Source organism: Gymnoscopelus microlampas (genome assembly GCF_963454915.1).
Source record: "Gymnoscopelus microlampas genome assembly, chromosome: 24".
Taxonomy (NCBI): domain Eukaryota; kingdom Metazoa; phylum Chordata; class Actinopteri; order Myctophiformes; family Myctophidae; genus Gymnoscopelus; species Gymnoscopelus microlampas.
Genome location: NC_139961.1, coordinates 11,199,956 through 11,222,839, shown reverse-complemented (window position 1 = coordinate 11,222,839; position 22,884 = coordinate 11,199,956). Strand labels below are relative to the sequence as shown.

Below are 22,884 nucleotides of genomic sequence, written 5' to 3'. Positions count from 1 at the left end.
ACCTAAGTATACTGTAGATACTTGACCCTTACGGGTCCATTTGGTTATGATTTGGTGACAGATAGTCAATCAGATATGTGACTAGGGGTGCAATAGTTAACCAAACTAATCGATTTAATCAACTATAAAAAGTGAAAAAAAACCCCACTAAAAGTTAGATAATGGAGATAAGAGGTTTCTATAAAATCTATACAAAAACAAAACAAGTTATCTACATATTTACACATGGTACCAGATATCTATCTGGTGCGGTAAGTACCCGAGTTAGACATAAGGTGTGGTGAGTACCCAAGTTAGACATAAGGTGTGGTGAGTACCCGAGTTAGACATAAGGTGTGGTGAGTACCCGAGGTAAGACATAAGGTGCGGTATAAGTACCCGAGGTAAGACATAAGGTGCGGTATAAGTACCCGAGGTAAGACATAAGGTGCGGTAAGTACCCGAGGTAAGACATAAAGGTGCGTGAGCATATTCAATGACATCAAGGATCTCCATATATGGGCATAAAAGGGACAAGGACTGACAGATATAGAGATACAGTATCCATATATGGCCACGAAAGGGACAAGGACTAACGGATACAGAGCTCTCCATATATGGGCATATCACCTTGCCCATATATGGGCATATACTGATGACATCAGGGATCTCCATATTTGGGCATAAAAGGGACAAGGGCCGACAGATGCAGAGGTCTCCATATATGGGCGTATCAGTCGGATCGGCAGTGCGACTTTGGTGTGAAGGTCGCGTAGCGGCCCAAACCTCTAGTACAGTGGTTCTGGGACCCCAGAGCCTATGTTAGTTTTACCAGAGCCCTGTTAGTCAGCATTACCTGCTTCCACCTCTCACGACAAGGACGTAGGGTTGGATTTCGAGGGTTGGATTTCGAGAGGCATATACCCTGCAAAAGTATTCAGACCAAGGGATACATGTTTTTTTTGTTGTCTTGCAGTATACTTTTGAAGGGTATATAGCAGACATACAAGCTCACAAACGTATCACCATCCGTATGTGACCCGTTGTGAATTTGTATATCGGCTGGCTATTTTATAAGGGAGCATAAATCAGGCTTAGTTCTCCAACAGTCCCCATGCTACTTCCCTTTTTGACTGCATGGTGTTATCAGCAGTCACCATGTACATTTAAAAAAAATTGCGTTTTGTTGGTTTGTATTTGTCTTCATTTCTGACCAAGGGGGAGAAAGAAAGACATAGCGTATCGACGTTCATCTCTTTATTTCTTTTTTTTTTAACACTCCAAGAAGTTCGCAGCCATGAGCAGGTCACGACAAATGTCCTTTGTAATTGTTTTGTAAAAGTCAGGAACGTTCTCTTCGCCGGGGTCGGAGTAGCGGTTCTTGTAGGACAACCACATGCAGACCATAGCCAGGACCGGAGAGGAGATGTTCTTCAGCCTCACATCCTGGGTTTCGTCCTCCACGGAATTGGGCCAACACAGCATGTTCTTGAGGGTCCCGGACATCAAGGCGAGTTCTCTCTTCACGATGAACTCATGGCTGTCCGAAGCGATAAGCCTCACATACGTGGAATCTGACCCTACACAGCCACCATAGCTTTTCCCTGATACACTGACCATTTTCGCGTTTGAGTATTCTGTTTGTTTATTCAACACTAAACTAGAAAGTCTTACTTTATTAGCTGTCGGTTTGTGGGTATGTACATTAAGCTGTGGCGTCTGGGGGCTGCTATATATACTACAGATAGTTTGTGATGTGGCGTGACATCACCTGCCGTGGAGCCAACGGTGTTATGACCGTATACAGAGATCTGATGTCAGTGCAAAACAATGTTGCTAGGCAACCGTTTCTGTTGTGAATGATGTCACATGCCCCTATATGGAGATTCCCTGACGACATTGTTAGGCAACGTTTTAATGCCCATATATGTCTGGAGTGCCTGGATTATGCCCAAATATGGACATGCCTGACGTTACAATTCTCAATACTGTTTGACCGATGAGGAGTGGATGTTTTAACTTTTTCGCTTGATTCCTGCCTTGATATCCAGCACCTGGCCTAAATATAGTTTTAGATGTGCGCACAGTCTACTCATTGAACAATAATGACATCATAATTGACTTGACATCATCCAATGCATTATGCTGGGGAACAAATCTGAAGGGGGTCAGCCTTCCCAAATATGGAGTTCCACTTGGGTCAGAGCCAAGCCCCCAGAACATGGTTGCCAGATCTGCTTATTATAATTTCCCCGCAAGATTTTATTTGAAAATAGCCGATCTACAAGGTCACAACGCGTCGCATCGCGTGAAGTACAATATGCCTCTGAGATGTAGTGGAGTAAAGTAAAAGTACTGAAAACTGGAAATACTCCAGAAAAGTCAAAACACCTCAACATTGTAGGCTACTAAGTACAATACTTGAGTACACTTAGTTACTTTTTACACCAATGATTATGTCCATACGCGTTCACGTATGTCTTCTACAGTTGACCACTGGGCAGCTCTGCTCTCCTGGAACAGGAGTTACTTCAGTGAATGAAATGTTATTTTAACCGCCATGCCAAAAGTCGAAGCGCTGCGAAAACAATTACAAGCAGCAGCAGCAGCAGCGGTATAGCCATGGATCACACAACGGTCGTCGGTCACGACCGTCATGGATGAACTTCAACTTGGTGTTTGCACTTTCTCTATTTATGGCCCTTACATCTACATAAACGTTCAAATTTCAAATATAAAGTGCTAACCCCATGGCAATGGATGTTACAATTATGTACGGGCCCTCAGAAGTGCCCGTATCTCCCGTATTATTCAATAAAAAGCATTTTAATCCGATCGGGGGCCGTTTTCCCATAGAGTTATTATGTATCAGAGTGCACTACACCTACCAACCGATAGGGTTACGTAGTTGAAAGCATATGGAGAAAATTTGGCAAAAATGGCCACCAATCGGATTAAAATACTTTTTATTGAACAATAAGTTAAATACGGGTACTTTTGAGAGGCCGCAAATGATTGAAACATCCATGGCCATGGGGTAAGCACTTTATATTTGAAATCTGAATGTTTATGTAGATGTACGGGCCGTAAATGGAAAAGATGCAAACGACAGGTTGAAGTTCATACATGACTGTCATGATACAGTCATGTTTTTCATACTTAGCCTACAGATGTAGGTCAAGTGTTATTGCAGCCAGGAACACAGGTAAAGAGGAAATAGTTAATGGACTCTAGTGACAAGTCAGCCCCTTAGTGCATGTTGTTGTTGTTGTGTATTGTTTCTGTTGTTGAATAATGATGAAGATGATGATGATGATGGTGTTTTAGTAAAACAGTCATTTAATGCTAACAGCAAGGTAAAACAAGCCGGAAAACAACTGTAATTGTAAATACTAGTAGCCTATAATAATGATACATCAATTATCTCACACACACACACACACACACACACACACACACACACACACACACACACACACACACACACACACACACACACACACACACACACACACACACACACACACACACACACACACACACACACACACACACACACACACACACGTTTGATGGATAGGTTAAGACTTTGACCGGGGTCATTTTCGAATTGCAGCCTCCTGAAGGTGTATCTTTAGGGCAGTTTTGAAAGTGAGTAGGGTTATACACTCCTTTAATTCTTTTGGTAAGGCATTCCACATTTTTGTTGCATAGCATGAGAACAAGTTCATTCCCTTTGTTGAGCCAAATCTGGGTTGAGCATGATTCGTGGAGCTGCCTCTGGTGTAATGATCGTGGACTTCATTTACGTTTTGGAAGTATTTTGACAAATACAGGGGGATCCCAATGTTGTGGCGTATCTTGTAGACCAGGCCCATTGTAAGTTGCTGTACTCTGTCCTCAACCCTAAGCCATCCAATCCTAGCAAAGTGAGCAGGGGTTAGATAGGTTCGGTGTTTGAGGCCAAGAAGTACAGTAGCCCTACTAGTTTGTTTTGGGATGTTTTAAGTCTTGTTTTTAAGGCCTTGGTGGTGTTGTGGTACCATGAGGAGCATGCATAATCGAAATGACCTTGTAGGCTAGAACAAAAATAGATAGAGTTAAACATTTTGCTCTGTCACTAAACGATATAATAGCTACTTTAACAGACTTGGTCCATTGCATTTTGGAGACGTCGGAAAACATTGGAAAAGTTGAAAGGTTTTCCCAAGATGGATGTATTTCACCGAGAAAAGGCTCTTCTGAGCAACAGAGCTGTTCGGCATCACTTCCTCTGATCCACCATCTTTCATCTAGTGGTGGAAAGTAACTAAGTACATGTTCTCAAGTACTGTACTTAAGTACAATTTTGAGGTATTTGTACTTTACTTGAGTATTTCCAATTTCCAATACTTTTACTTCTACTCCACTACATCTCAGAGGTAAATATTGTACTTTTACTCCACTACAATTATATGAAAACCTTAGTTACTAGTTACTTTGTAGATTTTTATATTACTACAAAACATACATTAAAGGTAAAGTGATATTTTTGGGTATTATATTTGGTTAAAAAGGTTAAAGTACTATATTCTGATAGTAATCATTGCTACAGAGCGTTTGTTGGGTCACAGGGGTCTCTCCAGCTCTTTAGTAAACACAATATAGTACATTTTCAGGTAGGTGACAATTTAAGCCAATCAGGAGAGTGGAGTTAGCACTGAAAATGCGTTTTCTGTTTAATAAAGAGCTGGAGAGACATGGGAGACTCCTTTTACTGAACAAACACTCTATAGCAATGATTACTATCACAATATAGAGCTATTTAACACGTATTCTAACCAAAGCAAATCACTTGCCCTACCTTTAACCACTTCAGCCCTATATATATTTTTGGCCATTTGAAAATAGCCGATCTACAAGCTCACAACGCGTCGCATCGCGACGCGTTGTGAGCTTGTAGATCTGCTACTTTAAAAAAATATTTTTATACATTTGAAAACTTGAAATGTACTTTTACTTTTGCTACTTTAAGTACATTTTGATGGCAATACTTTTGAACTTTTTCTCAAGTACATTTTAAATGCTGGACTTTTACTTGTAGAGTATTATTCTACATTGCAGTATTGGTACTTTTACTTAAGTAAAACATTTTAGTACTTTTCCCACCACTGCTTTCATCCCTCTGTACAGAAGTACTGCAGTCTGTAATCAGGGACATCAGCCTCTCCTCTGGGGAGGAGGAGGGAAGAGACAGAGAGACACACATGGATGGAGAGACAGAGAGAGAGAGAGATGGGGGGGAGGGGGGTGAGAGAGAGAATGAGAGGGAGGGAGGGAGGGAGCGAGAGAGACATAGACCTACACTTGGATAGAGAGAGAGAGAGAGAGAGAGAGAGAGAGAGAGAGAGAGAGAGAGAGAGAGAGAGAGAGAGGGGGGGGAAGAGGGAGGGAGAGAGAGAGAGAGAGAGAGAGAGAGAGAGAGAGAGAGAGAGAGAGAGAGAGAGAGAGAGAGAGAGAGAGAGGGAGATATAGATAGGGAGAGGGAGGGAGCGAGCGAGAGAGACATAGACCTACACTTGGAGTGAGAGAGAGAGAGAGAGAGAGGGGCAGACAGACAGGGGGTGGGAGAGAGCAAGGGAGGGAGCGTGTGAGGGAGAGAGGAGACAGGAGTTTGTAACTAGTGTGTAATCACTCATCCAGGAGGACCTACACTGTGTTCCTCCCAGCCAGGGTTTTCTTTTTTTCTCTTTCTCTCTTCCCCTTCTTCCTCAGGTCTGGATGTTTTAGTTTGGAGTCTGTGCTGCTGCCCGCTTGTCTCGTCCACCCCTCTCTCTCTCTCTGCCCCTCTGTGTGTGTGTGTGTGTGTGTGTGTGTGTGTGTGAAGTGTATATGAGGACCCCCCTGCCTGTCAGGGGCCCCTCCACCATGCGCTCTAGGATTATCATCTGTGTGGCCCTCATAGCTTTGTCTCAGGTGGTGGCCGTGACCTGCCAAGATGACACCAAGAAAGGTGAGTGAACTGTCTTCTACACCAAACCTCTTTGCCAAAAATAGCAGATCTACAAGCGCACAACGCCTCGCAGCGCGAGGCGTTGTGCGCTTGTAGATCTGCTATTTTTGGGCGATTTTTTGATCTGCTATTTTTCAGCCCAAGGACCCCTTAGGCTGTATTGTATAGAATTGTGTTGCAGATTAAATTAAATTAGATCTCTTTTTTTCCCCTCTACACCAAACCTCTTTGCCAAAAAATAGCAGATCTACAAGCTCACTGCGAGGCATTGTGAGCTTGTAGATCTGCTTTTTTTTGGGCTAATGTTCCCCTCACTCCCCTATCCTATCGCACAAAGATTTGGAAGACCCATGGTGTATATGATATGCCCACTTCTTCTCCCTGTGTATATACTGCAATTCTTGGTTTCCACAACATGGTTTTTGCAGGTTTCTTTCGTTGCACTTTACAGTATGTAATGTGATCACTGACTGTATGGATTAAATGTGGATGACGATGGCCTTTAACTATAGCCTACAGCAGGGGTCTTCAACAGGGGGTCAGGGACCCCTAGGGGGTCCTCAGAGCTACTATAGGGGGTCCACCAAATCTTTGTGTGATAGGATTTAGTTTTTTTACATTAACCACTTGAACCCTAGAATTCCTTTTCTGAGGGGAACATTAGCCAAAAATAGCAGATCTACAAGCTCACAACGCCTCGCGCAGCTTGTAGATCTGCTATTTTTGGCAAAGAGGCTATAGGTGTAGAGGGAAAAAATAGCAGACTAAGTAAAAAAAAAAACTTTAATCTGAAACACAATTTTATACAATATAGAGAAGGGGGTCCCTGCTTCATCTCTCTCTCAGCTAGGGGGTCCTTGGCCTGAAAACGTTGAAGACCCCTGGCCTACAGTATGTGCTATATACTGTAAATGAGAGGTCATCACTTAAGGCCAGTGATATTGAAACCTTTTCCCTTTTTATTACTGTCCCCCCACCAACTAATACAAGTGAATTACACATTTGTCCAGATCTTAAATAACTGTGCAACTTCACATAGGCTATTGCAAACTGTTTAAAACGAATGGAATACATTACCTTAAGAGAAGTAAGGTATTTCTATGTTTAAAGATGAACATTTTGGCGTTTTGTGTTGAAGATTAGTAATGTTCAGGCAATAAAGGGGGCCATGTCCCACAGTTTGAATTGCTACCACTGCTGCCAAGGGCCTTCAGTTCAAATCACATAACCAACTGTGTGACTTTGACATAAATATGTAATCACCTGAACAATTAGTTCACACTATTGTGAAGATTATAAAAGATATAGGATTCTTGAAAGAAAATCCACAAAGAAAATGATCTCTCTCTCAGCATAGACTGTGTGAGGGTGCCCTCTAGTGGCCTCTCAGCATTACTATTTGATTACTATTAGTGGTGTGATTCAGTAAAACGAGTGCATAGACATTGGGGGAGCTGACATGCATCACAGATGTGGAGACAGACAGATTCCAACCAAACCAGGTTCACGATCGTTTGACAACTGGGTTGAATCACACACGTTTTTGTTAAGCGTGACACAATGGCGCGACACAAACATTTAGGCAACAGCAACTCTCTCAACCTCTTGTCTGTACTGTGGTCATCTTGGGTAGCTTACCCCAAGATGACCAAGCCTTGGGTAGCCTACTACAATCTTATAACTTTGTTGTGACTTCACCCCCCAGAAACCATCTCGTGAAAAGTTGTTGTGAATGTTATTTCGGTTCGTTTTAGGGAGCAAACCTTCATTCAACACATACTCTTCCTCTTCCTGTTCCTCTTTCTTGTGTTGTTTTTACCTTTCTATTGTTAGACCGTTAGTTTATGACAGTTCCTTGTTTGTCAAAGGATGGATGTGGTGGAGAAGTCTCTCATCCTTAACATGCACCATGTTTCAGTTTATGCTTTATTCTTATACTGCCACCATCATCCACCATGCCACCCATGCCACCCAGCTGTTGGACCACGTTGGCCTTGTGGTTTGAGGGAGGGAGAGGTGTCAAATTTATCACACATTCAAGCTTGTTATTTATTCATGAACAATTGTGTATTGATTCTAGTGCATAAGAATATACAGTAGTACACAGTGGTGGACAGTAACTAAGTACATTTACTTAAGTACTGTACTTAAGTACAATTTTGAGGTATTTGTACTTTACTTGAGTATTTCCAATTTTCAGTACTTTTACTTCTACTCCACTACAGCTCAGAGGCAAATATTGTACTTTTACTCCACTACATGTATTTGAAAACTTTAGTTACTTGTTACTTTGCAGATATAAATGATTACATTTAAAAAACATACATTAACCACTTTAACCCTATTTTATACCTAGGCTATTTGAAAATAGCCGATCTACAAGCTCACAACGCGTCGCATCGCGACGCGTTGTGAGCTTGTAGATCTGCTATTTTCAAATATTTAGTACCTTTACTTTTGGTACTTTAAGTACATTTTGATGCCAATACTTTTGTACTTTTACTCAAGTACATTTTGAATTCTGGACTTTTACTTGTAACAGAGTATTTTTATATTGCAGTATTGGTACTTTTACTTAAGTAAAGAATTTGAGTACTTTTTCCACCACTGGTAGTACATAAAGGTTAAACAGCTAAACAACAAACTTAACAGACTTAACAAAACAGCAAAAAGGAAAAGAGAAGAATGGAAAAGGGGAAAGGAACAAAAAAAGACAGGAGGAACAGAAACAAAAGTTTCTCTGTATTTTTTCCGTCTAAATAAAGACAAGAAAAAAATGTCCCAGAGAAGATGAACCGACAAAAATAAATGATGGCCCAGAGAGAATATGGACCTTAAAAATACATTCCTCCCAGCACCAGACCGTGCTAAAGTGGCGATGTGTGCTGGGCTGGACCGGGCTATTTCAAGGCAGAATGAAGGGGTTCTGGAGGCCATGGCTATAATGATGTGGCCTGGTGGACGCGACGGCCAAAAAAAGGAACCACTCATTTTGGTCAGACCTCGGGGCCAAGAGCAGACGAGGCACGCCCCAGTGTGAGAGATAAAGCTTTATATAGGGAAATATGCATGCATTCGCTTTCATCCAGAGGCATTCTAGACGTTTACAGGATTTGCAGTTGGGCGTTGGGCATTGTGAGTGAGTGAGCAGGAGGGTTTCAGTGTACGCTTTGTAGTTCTCGACCCCCCAAAAGAATCATATTTGAACTGGGGACCCCCCAACCTGACAAGCACTTGTATTGGGAAATGTATTGCATTTTGCTTGACTCGGTTCCACAGATAAATATATAGTGAAAATAGCAGATCTACAAGCTCACAATGCCTCACAACGCTGCTATTTCCCCCATCTTTTCCCCTTTCTTATATTATTTGACAATTTGGCCAATGTCCGACCAGTTGTTATAGTATAGTTTGTTGATTACTTTTGATGCAGGTTGAGAACCACTGCACTATAATAAAGTTGTCCCCAGCGTACGTACAGTACCCAGTATCATGGTAGGCCAGTCTATGATGTCATCAGTACAATGATGTCATATTGATGACATCATGGGATCTCCATATATGGGGATTCGTGGATTTATAGGCATTAAAATATCTTTACGTTTTATTTTTGTCTCCGCCAGGCCGAAGGCATGGTGTAGAGTATGTTTTCACTTTGTCCGTCCGTCTGTGAACACCTAACATTGGTCAAGCTTCACGTGACATCACAATATGTAATATAAATAGGTGAGACGGAATTAATCAGGAACACTCTCTTCTACCACCTCGCCTTCTACCACCCCGCCTGGCGACCTGTGCTCCGAGGAGCACATTTTCTAGTTTTATTTCCATTTCTGCTTAGCGTCAAGCTATATATATGCTTAGATTATTTTTGATTTATATTAGGATACATTTGCGCGACTGTAAAGACGAAACGGAAGTGGGGAGGAGGCTTCACATCGGCTTTCTATTTTAATCATGATCAGAGCTTCCAAGTCATGACCTTTGACATTATAAACACAATAAAGGTACACAGTAACTGACTTGTAGTTATTCATATTGAAACAAAATGGCCCCTTCATGATTACTTTTAGGGCATGCATGTCTGTTTTATTAGATAGCTGAAATAAAAATGTGCGGAAAGATATAGCTGGGAGATTGTATGTAACCGCGGTGACAGGGGTCAGAGATCACGTTTGAACCCGTGGTGGGTGTGTGTGTGTGTGTGTGTGTGTGTGTGTGTGTGTGTGTGTGTGTGTGTGTGTGTGTGTGTGTGTGTGTGTGTGTGTGTGTGTGTGTGTGTGTGTGTGTGTGTGTGTGTCTGTGTCACGTAGGTCTGTGTCACGTAGGTCTGTGTCTACATGGTGTGTCACCAAATCGTTGGTTCTATAATCTGGGCTTCAATTATGGACTGGCATAAAGCACTAGGAATGAGCTCCACCCCCTGCTGTGGAGCCCACTTAACCCATTAAGAGCGGGTTACTTTAACCATTATCTTACTTTGGCTATTCAAAAAATAGCAGATCTACAAGCTCATAGCGTGGCACCGAGTGCCACGCTATGAGCTTGTAGACCTGCTATTTTTTTTTTATCGTGAAAACTTGTGCAAATCTTTGAATATATACTTTTTTTTAAAAAGCGAACATTTGTAACTCAAATCTTTGCTTCTGGGGGGTTCTACAAATGTCTTCTAAACCCTACAGTTTTTTTTTATTCATTTGTTTTACTTATGTTGCTATATCAGGTGGTTCTCAAACTTTTTCATGTCAAGGACCACACAAAATGATCTGTATTTGTACGCGGACCCCCATCTCAAAATATTTATTTCCAGGGACCCCCCAGAAGCAAAGATTTGAGTCAAAAATGTTCCTGTGCATGATTTGCACACATTTTCAATATTTAAACAAAAATAGCAGATCTACAAACTCGTGGCGCGGCACTCGGTGACGCGTTATGAGCTTGTATATCTGTTTTTAATGAATAGCCTGAGTATAAAATAATGGTTATAGCTAAAATCTAAAATGAATGGGTTATAGGTTACAGGGTAGAATATTCTGTATGACAAGTTGGACCGATATCACATTGAGAACATACTAACAGACAACTTATGATTTTGTGCTACTGTACCTCCAAAGAAACAGGCACGACCTCACAATGAGATCTGCTATTGTTGCAGAATTTCCACCTATTTTTGCCATTTTTTCCCCTATTATTATATTATATCATTATCCCATTGAGACCTGGATGTCTCCTAAATCTCAACAGTATTCTGAAAATACTATATCAGTGTTGCTCTATTTTTTTTCATGTCACGGACCCCCAAGATTATATGTATTTGGCCGCGGACCCCCATCAAAATGTTTTGTGTCAGGGACCCCCCAGAAGCAAAGATTTGAGTTAAAAATGTTCGCTTTAAAAATATATATATTTCAAAGATTTGCACACATTTTCACGATTTTTCAAAAATAGCAGATCTACAAGCTCGTAGCGCGGCACTCGGTGCCGCGCTATGAGCTTGTATATCTGCTATTTTTGAATAGCCAAAGTGTAAAATAATGCTTTTTAGCTCAAATCTAAAAATGACACAGTTCCAGGTCTTAATGGGTTAAGGTTGGGACTTGAATTGAAAAAACTTGGCTTGATTGTGAGAGAGGAAACACAAGGTTGCTATGTCTAAGTTGTAATGATATGAATACGGCTTCCTTCTACTGAGAAGCCAGAATAGTCACAAAAGACAGACAGGCAGACAGACAGACAGACAGACATGAAGACATGAACATCCAGAGTGTAAAGTAACTATATTTACTCAAGTACTGTACTTAAGTACAATTCTGAGGTATTTTTACTTTAGTTTCCAATTTTCGGTAGTTTTACTTCTACTCCACTACATCTCAGAGGCACATATTGTACAATACTTTTACTCCACTACAATTATTTTAAAACTTTAGTTACTTTGTAGATTTTTATTATTATTACAAAACATATACATTAACCACTTCAGCCCTACTGTATATACATTTCGGCAATTTGAAAATAGCCGATCTACAAGCTCACAATGCGCTTGTAGATCGGCTATATTCAAAAGATTTTTATACATTTGAAAACTTGTGAAATGGGACATTCTGCACAATGAGTACTTTCTACTTTTGGTACTTTAAGTACATTTTGATACCAACACTTTTGTACTTTTACTACAATTTTGAATTCCGGACTTTTACTTTTTTTTGTTGCAGAATTGATACTTTAATTTAAGTAAAACATGTGAGTATTTTTTATTTTTATGAGTACTTCCACCACCGCTTCAGACACCAGAAGGCTGTGGGTGAACTGTGACCTCTATACTGTTTTATTTTTGGACAGGGGAGTTTCTCCTCTTAAAAAAAGGAGGCTATAATAACGCTCGGACATACAGTATACTCTATATATATGAGTCATAACCACATCAGAAGGAACTAAGACGATGGTGGTCCAACCTTACCTGGATGAAACTATAACCCCACAGCGAATTCTGCTCCGAAATCTTATTCTTGCTCAAAAGTATATTCTTTAATTTTATCATTAGCACAAATTAACCACTTAAACCCTCTAGTCTTATAGTGAGACGGACCGGAGTTGCAACTGTACTTGGACCGATTTCTTCCGTCCATGCCAGTGGTTTTCAACCAGTGGTCCGGGGACCACCAGTGGTCCTTGAGGGGGTTCCAGGTGGTCCCCGGCTAAATGATGGAGAGTTAATGGAGAGTTGGTGACCAAATGGACCCTTATAGATCTTTAACTCTTGAGAGCGTAAGGGTCTGTTTGGTTTCATTTTACGCGCTCAGGAGTTACATTGTTGTTAAACATCTGCATGACTTAAAGGGCGAGACCACTTTGTTAGAGGTTTGGGTTGTGTAGTTACCTTGCCATTGTGTAACTCCAAAGGTGGACAAGAAATCGAAAATAATTGCTCCATTGATTAGAAATTGATAATTCAAAATATGCTCCTCATTGACTTACATTGTACGGTAAAACAGCTCTTCAAGCAAGTCACTCTTTTAGCACGTAAACAAACGCAAGTTGATTCAGACAATCGTCACCTTGCTAAACTAATGGCCTAAGTCATTTTTTTAAAGTTTTTCAGAACAAATAAAAAACTGATCCAAAACAAAACTATATGATATTTCTTAATAATTTCACCCAAAATGTTTATAACAAATTATGACTATTCAAATAAAAATAACACTGTCTGTCAGTTATGTAACATAAGAGATTTAAATAGGTTTAAATAGGATTAAATCTGACTTAGGCCAAATGATTTACAGATTTAGGCTTTTTTTTGGCAATTATTTTGGCCTAAGTCACAAAACCATGTGACTTAGGCCAAAACATTGCCTATTTTGGCCTAAGTCACACTAGGGAGATAGGCCATTATACTAAAAGGGGAGTGAACAGCATGATCCTTTTCAATTAGGAGATAGGCGATTTTACCAGAGGTGGCCAGTGTCATGAGGAGCTGACTTAGGCAAAAATATCATTTTCCTCAAAAAACGACTTAGGCCATTAGTTTAGCAAGGTGACGCAATATAGAACATCACCAAACCCAGTACTGTTTGTTTTTCTAATACAAATGTTAACTTCCTGTTGATTTTGCTATTTTTATTTAGAATTAAACCCGTACTAGATCCACGGATCCGGATCCGGATCTTCAAATAGTAAAATCAACAGGAAGTTGACATTTTCATTAAAAAAACAAACAGTACTGGGTTTGGTGATGTTCTATATTCTCTGAATCAGCTTTGTTTGTGTTAGTTTACGTGCTAAAAGAGTGACTTTGAGAGCTGTTTCACCGTACAATGTAAGTCAATGAGGAGCATATTTTGAATTATCAATTTCTAATCAATGGAGCAATTATTTTGGATTTCTTGTCCACCTTTGTTGTCCCTGGAACAAAATATTTCTAGATGTGGGTCTGCGGCCAAATACATATCATTTTGGGGGGGTCCTTGACGTGAAAACGTTTGAGAACCACTGCTGTACAATACCCCGAAAACAAGACGATATTTGATCATAAGCACATAATGTAATGTAATGTAATAAGCGCAGGCATTTGATGCATACAACAGTATCCTATACCAGCTGGAACACATGGGGAAGCATTTTTACAAATCCGTAGCAGGATGGTTGCTCTGGGTGTGGCACCCTCTGGCAACTCTCCCCCAAATGAAGGCAAACCCACGGGGCCTCGCTATGAAGCCTAACGTATAATAACCAGCTGCGGTTTTCTCCTGAAATAACTCTTGCTTTTGAAAGCGAGCCTTGCTCGCGGGGAGAGGCCCCGCCACATAATGAGTGCTTATAGAGACGTCACTAAAATTGCCTGGATTAAAATATGCTCATGAACCACAGCTAGCGCTGTGGCAGTGCGGCAACAGGTGGTTAGATTTTACTTTTTCTTTTTTTTTATCCTCTTAAGCCTGCGTCAGACTTTCACATATAACGGTGTTGCGGATGGCTGCTATAGACCAGTGGTGGAAGAAGTACTCAGATATTTTACTTAAGTAGAAGTAGCAATACCACAGTGTAGACATACTCTGTTTACAAGTAAAAGGCCTGTGTTCAGAATGTTACTTGAGTAAAAGTACAAAAGTATTGGCATCAAAATATACTACTAGCAAAAGTAAAAGTAAAGTGAAAATAGCCGATCTACAAGCTCACAACGCGTCGCAACGCGTTGTGAGCTTGTAGATCGCCTATATGTATAAAATAGGGCTAAAGTGGTTAATGTATGTTACGTACTTAGTTACTTTGCACCACTATTTTAGACTTTGACATTTGACAGTGTTGCGGAGCAAAAATCTACGGGCTGGATTTGACTTCTTTTATTTTTTAACTGCTTAAGTCTTTATTTGAATACCTTGTCGTACAGCGGTGTTGTTGCGGCACAGAAATAGCTGATCTACAAGCTCCCAACGCCCAACATTGTGTAAAAATGTCTGGCTATAATGACATGCCCAAAATAGGGACTCCTATAGTTTGTGTGATTACATTTCTGTGGCATGAACAACGTCTAATCTTGACAGCTCCTCAGCAACAAAATGGCCATGTCAACGTCTGTTGAGAATGGAGGGTTAGGGTTAAGTGTTTTAAGTGAGGCATGGAGCCTCAAAGTGGGGTCCGGGGACCCCCAGGGGTCCTTGAGGGGGTTCCAGGGGGTCCCCAGCAAAATTTGTTTAGAAAAAAATCTTTAATAATTAAAAAAAATGTGGAATATGTTTTATGTACAGTATTCCTTAACATAAAAAAGTTTGAGAACCACTACATCATTTAGCCTTTTATACAGCCTTTATACCCAGAATGTTGAACATTATGAGGCGGTAGTGACAGATAGAGATTACAGATTACATTTTTACTGTTATAGATGCTTTCATACATGGGAGCTGCTCGCATTGTGAGCTGTATATCTGCTATTAAGTGACTATGACATCAAAGTCATAGGGGGGCCAATCCCAGATTACTTTTCAGCCTAATTATTCAGAAAACCCCAGACCACAGAAAAAAAGCGTGTTACACACAGTGCTTTATGGGTACACAGTGTATTTTAAAGGCTTTCCTCATAATGTTAGAGGACCATTTCAGTTCCCAACTAGAAAAAGTGCTCCTCGGAGCACAGGTCTCCGCCAGGTTAAGTAGGTTATTGTGGCCTCCTCGTGGCGCTATAATAGGCCAATGTGAAAAGGGTGCCATTTCTTCTTGGGACTTTCATGGCAATCAGACATTTGCATTCATGATTTGAGGCATTTTGTTCCAAAAAATGTGTTTTGCTAAATTATACCTGCTGGTGGCGCTATAACAGGCCAATGTGAAAAGGGTGGCATTTCTTCCTCGGCCTAGTGGGAATGTGCGTGTGAAATTGTACGGAAAGCGCATGCTGCGTTCATGATTTGAGGCATTTTGTTCAAAACGGTGCAATCCTGCAAACTTTGGAAGCCAACCTTAGCCAATGAGGATGGAATATGGAAAATCAGACAGATCCGTGTTGATCACATGACTATAGAAATACTGTGTACAGATTTGCATGACGTTTGGATAACATCTGTTGGAGTAAATGGGTTTTGCACAAATCGGCCTCCTGGTGGCGCTATGACAGGCCCATGTGAAACATTTGGGGCAGAGGTTCTGGAGTGTGTGTGCACAGTTCCACAGCGACCGGGCCAACGGTGCCTGAGATCAGCTGCTCACAGACAGACGGACGGACAGGGGGTAAAACATACTCTCTCGTCATGCCTTTCGGCCTGGCGGAGACAACTACTGTATAAACCACAGAGCGCTGACTGACTGCATCATTAGTGACAGTGACAACAGTGGTGACAAAGTTGACTGTGTGTGCAGCACTGGTACGTCATCCACAGTGGTGGATTGTCCCGTGACAGGTTGCAGTTCAGTGGAAGGTTGATCAAGCCATTTGTATGGAGTTTGAGACGGTGATAAACCAGCATGCCTCCGAGAAATACTGTATGTTTTCACTGAAACATTATTGAGACTTTACTAGGCTATGCACCTACCTACCGCCTTTCCACCTCAAATATTAAATACGAAAACAAAATATGTATTTGCGTATTGAGCAGAGCACGCACGTACGCGCACACACAAACAAACAAACAAACAATTGTACCTTCTACACAGCCTCTTGGAAAGCACACTGACGAAAAGGCCAGTTGTTCCTGCGACCTGTGGTGTGACTGTGACAAGGTCATTATGAAATAGCACTGCAACTGTTATGGTTTTCGTTATTGCCAGTAAACACTTGGGAAAGAGTAACCTTGTTTTGAGTTTGAGTTTCTCACACAGACTGTGAAACCGCTCCTCTGCCACAAACCAAACACAAACACATACAGTTAGCCTGCTATAAAATGTGTTCAGTAGTTCCCAGACCTCCACCATGGTGGCAAAAAAATCAAATGCATTTTTTTATATTCAATTTAGTCGATTCGTCTGATTAACAGCATAACCTTGTACTATACGTTGTTCAGTGGTGTAAAGTAACTAAGCACATTTACTCAAGTGCTGTACTTAAGTACAATGTTGAGGTACTTTTACTTTATTGGAGTATTTCCAATTGTCTATACTTTCACTTCTACCCCACTACATCTCAGAGGCAAATATTGTACTTTTACTCCACTACAATTATTTGAAAACTTTAGTTACTAGTTACTTTGCAGATATAAATGATTACATTATAAAACATGCCTTAACCACTGTAGCCCTATTGTATACCTAGGCTATTTGAAAATAGCCGATCTACAAGCTCAGTTGTGATCTTGTAGATCTGCTATTTTACATTTGGTACTTTAAGGACATTTTGATACCAATACTTTTGTGCTTTTAGTCAAGTACATTTTGAATTCGGGACTTTTACTTGTAACAGAGTACTTCTACATTGCAGTATTGATACGTTTACTTAAGTAAAACACTTGAGTACTTTTTCCACCACTGACGTCGTTGTACAATGATGGCATACGAAAATAGCAAAAATGAACAATCTACAAGCACGCTTGTAGATCTGCTATCCTCCCTTTTTTTTCCTTTTTTCTCCCAAAGCTGTAACTAGCTGTCAGTCAGCTGATGTTGAACATCAGCTTTCTATTCCCCATTCACAACACTGCTGGTCATTACGTCACACACTCATACTCCAATCACAGCTCACGCATGAGCAAAGAGGTTCCTTTAAATACGGCTTCGTATTCACTAGGTCTTTCTTGGTTGCTGAACCAATGCATTCTGCTAGCTCCTCCCCCACCCCAGCCTCCACCTTTTGATTAGAGTCTGGCATAGGCTCAAATACTTGTGATTATCATGTATATCTGCTTTGTTTAGAGTCTGGCATAGGCTCACATACTTGTGATTATCATGTATATCTGTTTTGTTTAGAGTCTGGCATAGGCTCACATACTTGTGATTATCATGTATATCTGCTAATTCAAACTAATATGTCAATGCAATTAACAACGATTACAGGGTGGAGAGCCAAGAAAGGTAACAACAACTAGGGCAGACAGGAAACGCTAGTAGAAACTAACTACAAAATAAAGGAACATAGCAGTAAAGTGAAACCCAAGTACAACACAAAACAGGAAACTATAGAATGTCACTACTACAAATAAAAAAAGCCCTATTTTATACCAAAATATAATAAAACACAGGGAGCCGGGTCATAACACAGGGCCAACCTGGGCCAACCAGACAGACTGACAGACAGAATTGCATGAATTACAATTACTGTCTATACTGTAAATTGTGAGGGCTGTTTATTGCTGTACTATTTAAATTATTATCCTTCACTTATTCACTAATTGCTTTAGCTTATATATCATTTAGATAAGCTAAAGTAGCCTACTGTTTGTGTGTTTGAGCTATGATGATGTTCTGAGCTGTACTGTATTCTGGAGAGTCTTGATGAGTTCATTCAATGTTTCTATGTTTTCTGTATGTTCACGCATATTGTATAGACATCTAGGAGAACTTTTAACTTGCACACATTCCTGCCTTTTCATTTTAATGTCTTCTTTGCTTAGTTTTTAACCTTTTAACTAGTTATTCTCCTAGTGAAGTTGTTTCTTTGATGTGCTTTGGATCAAGGTTTCTGCAGGTTCTGTGGCCCAAAAAAACAACAACAAAAAACAGCTGCTGATTAACTTGCTGTGTGTGTTGTTGACCACACAGACTCCTGCACAGAAAACGGCCAGGTCTACCCCAACAACGACCTGTGGAGTCCCGAGCCGTGCAAAGTGTGTGTGTGTGACGCGGGCACGGTGTTGTGTGAGGCCGTGGTGTGTGAGGACATAGGGGACTGCCAGAGAACCGTGATCCCAGAGGGAGAGTGTTGTCCCGTGTGCGCTGCTTCTTCTGCCTATGAGCAGGTGCCACTCGCAGCAGGTAAATGGAAACTGCATAGGCTCTATGCACAACAGCCATATCGCCACCTTGCTAAACGAATGGCCTACGACATTTTTTGAGGAAAATTATATTTTTGCCTAAGTTAGCTCCTGATGACACACCTCTGGTAAAATCGCCTATCTCCTAATTGAAAAGGATCATGCTGTTCACTCCCCTTTTAGTATAATGGCCTAACTCCCTAGTGTGACTTAGGCCTAAGTCACTTGTTTCTGTGACTTAATGTAGGCCAAAAAATGGCCTAAATCAGTAAATCATTTGGCCTAAGTCAGATTTAATCCTATTTAAACCTATTTAAATCTCTTATGTTACATAACTGACAGACAGTGTTATTTTTATTTTAATAGTCATAATTTGTTATAAACGTTTTGGGTGAAATGATTAAGAAATATCGTATAGTTTTGTTTTGGATTACTTTTTATTTTTTCTGAAAAACTTTTCTGAAAAACTTTCTGAAAAAACGTAGGCCATTAATTTAGCAAGGTGACGATATTGGGAAAAAAATGGGCCTCTTCTTACTTCCTTCACAGGTGTTACCATAATGATACAAATGAAGGCTCTGTTCCATTCTGGTCAAAGAGAGTCAGGGTGCTGATGTATTGTGCGTGTTGGCTCACTGGAAACACTCTGCTACACCAGTGGTTCTCAAAATGGGGTCCAAGGACCATCATGGTTCCTTGACAGGGTTCCAAATGGCCCCCCTTACGGGTGTGTAACTCTGACAGTGTACAAATGGAACCAAATGGACCCGTACGGGTCCATTTGGTTCCATTAAATTTGTACGCTCTCAGAGTTCTGGGGGTCCTTGAGATTAAAAGGTTTTTGAGAACCACTGTGCTGCACGAAACGGAACAGAGCCTTCGTTAGTATCATTGGTAACACCTGTGAAGGAAGTAAGGAAGAGGCCCAATATGGCTGCTGTGCATGGAGCCTATTGAGGCATGCGACCACTCACTGAACTTCATCAGTGAACAGGGAGTATATCGTCGCTGTCGGACATCTCTTATCTCCATACTGCCCTTACTTCTCCGCATATGAACGCCCTACTTGATCATGCTACGATGTCACGCCAAAGCATCAAAAGTAGCAGATCTGCGAGCTCGAAAAGGCGGCGCGTTTCGAGCTTGCAGATTTGCTAGTTTTGAATTTAAAATCCTGAAAAGTAACAGTTTTGGACATATGAGGTTTCCACCCGACAGGAGACGACATATAGGCCTCTGTACTTGAGATATCGACAAAGAAGAAAAACAATCATAGCTTTTGTGCATCTTAATTCACAAGACTATTCTGCATAATATGGCACAATAGCCTAATTAACCATACATACGTGTCTCAGTCAGTGCATCACATGTCATTAGGGGTTTACAATCATGGACCGTCTATTTCTATGCTGCATTGTACGTATATGGCAGTATGAAAAACGCATGGATTTTCTGACATTTTGGTCATATTTTAGTAAATCACTATTGGCCCATAGTTTCTTTAAGAGATTTCTGTTTCATTGGTCCAGAGACACTCTTATGGGTGTACATTCTATGGGTGTACAATCTATAGCCGTACATTCTAGGGGTGTATATTCTATAGGCGTACATTCTATAGGTGTATATTCTATAGGCGTACATTCTATAGGTGTACATTCCTATGGGTGTATATTCTATAGGTGTACATTCTAGGGGTGTATATTCTATAGGCGTACATTCTATAGGTGTACATTCCTATGGGTGTATATTCTATAGGTGTACATTCTAGGGGTGTATATTCTATAGGCGTACATTCTATAGGTGTACATTCCTATGGGTGTATATTCTATAGGTGTACATTCTAGGGGTGTATATTCTATAGGCGTACATTCTATAGGTGTACATTCCTATGGGTGTATATTCTATAGGTGTACATTCTAGGGGTGTATATTCTATAGGCGTACATTCTATAGGTATACATTCCTATGGGTGAGCATTCTATTGTCTTGGCTGTGGCCTGTCTCTAGTTAAGAGATCATAAGCCTGTGAACATCTCTCATCCTGTGACAGAGATAGCGTGTGATATGGGCGTCGGCAGCATGCGTGCTTTAGAGAGCAGAGGGAGACAGCATGTCCCTCTGTGTGTGTGTGTGTGACGAAAACAACCTCGACCTTGAAGAAAAAATAACTGATTTTGAAAATCAGCAATTTTCGTGATTGAAATCAAGTGGTTGTTTTCACTTTCATGAACACCTCTCTAAGCAACACGTTTCAGTGCATTCGAGTAATCGTGCGTTTCTCTGGTGAGTTCATGAGGTGGGATGCTGAAACGTGTGAGACAAACAATCCCTTGTCATGATCCGATATTCTCTGAGGAATGTGTTCTGACTGTAGCATGCTAACTGTCACCGCCATGAGGCTATGAGGTGAAGGCGCTTGCTGTGTGCGGTGAAGTGGAATAGGTCTTACGTTTAAAGAGTGATTTATACTTAAGTCGCGCGCTGGGTTGCACCGAAAGAAAAGGCGATCTACAAGCTCACAACGTGTTGCACTGCGGCACGTTGTAAGCTTGTAAATCTGTTATTTTTGGTGTGCGACACCAGCACGCAACCAAGTATAATGGGCCTTTAAGCCTGCGTGCCAGGCTGGATAACTGACGAGGTCTCCTGTTGTATGTGTGTGTGTGTGGCATTTTTTAAAAGGGATAGTTCACCCAAACACCATAGTTTTTGTCGCATTCCTAAGCCAATAATTTGATGACCGGCAGCGGTTCCGGTAGGAGACACAAAGAGTCTCCTTTGTGTCTCCACCGGAACCGCTGCCTACCGGTCCGCTGGTCAAAAAACAAAAAACAAAAACATATCCAAAAATTCAAGTCTCCATGGGGTGACTAATCGATAGAGGGAAAAAAAAGTAATTTTGGGGGTGAACTATCCCTTTAAAGGCTGATAAGCAGATCTGGCAACCCTGCGCATGACCCTGACAGCTTAAAGTGTAAATGTGTGACTTTGCCGCTGGGTGTCAGAACAGAAGAATGGTAAATCCCCTTGATAATGATGCGTGGGTACACTTAATTGACAGTGAGAATGCAATCATAACGTTACCTTGCCAAAAGAAATAAGTGCACAATTACAGTGTGTTGGATTCCCTTTCTCACAGCAAGCCTTCAAGTCTCTGCAAGTTGGTTTTAATACCATAGTGAGAAGATTGGAATCCACTGATTTTTTTGTTGTTTTGCAGCTCAAACGAGCCACTGTATGCTTTGGAAAATGTCACATATCCTGTAAAGCCTTAGTTGTGCGGCAAATGATGTTGCACACCAGAAATAGCCTTTCTTTTTTTTAATGAACTTTTTGTATGAATTTATATTGAATGGAAACAAAAATAAATCACCCTTTTGATACTGCATAATATCTTGCTGGTTCTGTTTCACAAAAAAAAAAGATTCCTGCCGAGAGGGCGGTCGGGTCTACCCCAACAATGAGATGTGGAGCCCGGAGCCGTGTAAGGTGTGTGTGTGTGACATGGGGACGGTGGTCTGCGAGGACGTCATGTGCGAAGACACGCGTAACTGCCAGGCCACCGTGACCCCGGAGGGAGAGTGTTGTCCGGTGTGCTCGGCCGCAGCGCAGAGTCCACACATCGGTCCACATGGCGCTGAAACTGGTAAAAAAAAAAGGAAACAGCATGACCTCGAAACTGTGATGACAGTCTGAAACATGACTGACTGAGCGCTGTCGACTCCTAACGACCCATTCAATCCGCCAACGCATCGGTGTCATTTTTTTTAGATTTCTTTGGGCTATTCAAAAATAGTCAGATCTACAAGCTCATAGCCCGCGCTACGAGCTTGCAGATCTGCTATTTTTTTGAAAAATTGTGAAAATGTGTGCAAATCTTTGAATATGTATAATATGTAAAGCGAAAATGTTAAACTCCAATCTTTGCTTCTGGGGGGTCCCCCTGGAACTAAATATTTTGAGATGGCGGTCCGTGGCCAAATACATAGCCTATATAATTTTGGGGGTCCTTGACATGAAAAAG

At 41.0% G+C, this 22,884-nt stretch overlaps 2 protein-coding genes across 3 annotated transcripts in view; one reads left to right on the top strand and one right to left on the bottom strand.

Annotated features, from left to right (window-relative positions):
• Positions 1–1,251: 1,251 nt before the first annotated feature.
• LOC311040543 (elongin-C-like) lies at positions 1,252–1,599 on the bottom strand (the record flags this gene model as incomplete). The annotated part of the gene is made up of 1 exon (XM_084050874.1): positions 1,252–1,599. The coding sequence occupies one exon, from the start codon at positions 1,597–1,599 to the stop codon at positions 1,252–1,254; it is 348 nt and encodes a 115-aa protein (XP_083907000.1).
• A 4,099-nt stretch (positions 1,600–5,698) lies between these two features.
• Positions 5,699–22,884, top strand: part of LOC311040494 (uncharacterized protein) — a 97,044-nt gene continuing 79,858 nt past the window's right edge. The window contains exons 1-2 of one of the 2 annotated variants that reach the window (XM_084050808.1): positions 5,699–5,971; positions 18,650–18,862. In XM_084050808.1, coding sequence (XP_083906934.1) covers positions 5,851–5,971; positions 18,650–18,862 — 334 coding nt within the window. In that variant the 5' untranslated portion in view covers positions 5,699–5,850. The remainder of the gene's footprint in view (positions 5,972–18,649; positions 18,863–22,884) is intronic. The other variant, XM_084050809.1, reaches the window with a different exon arrangement.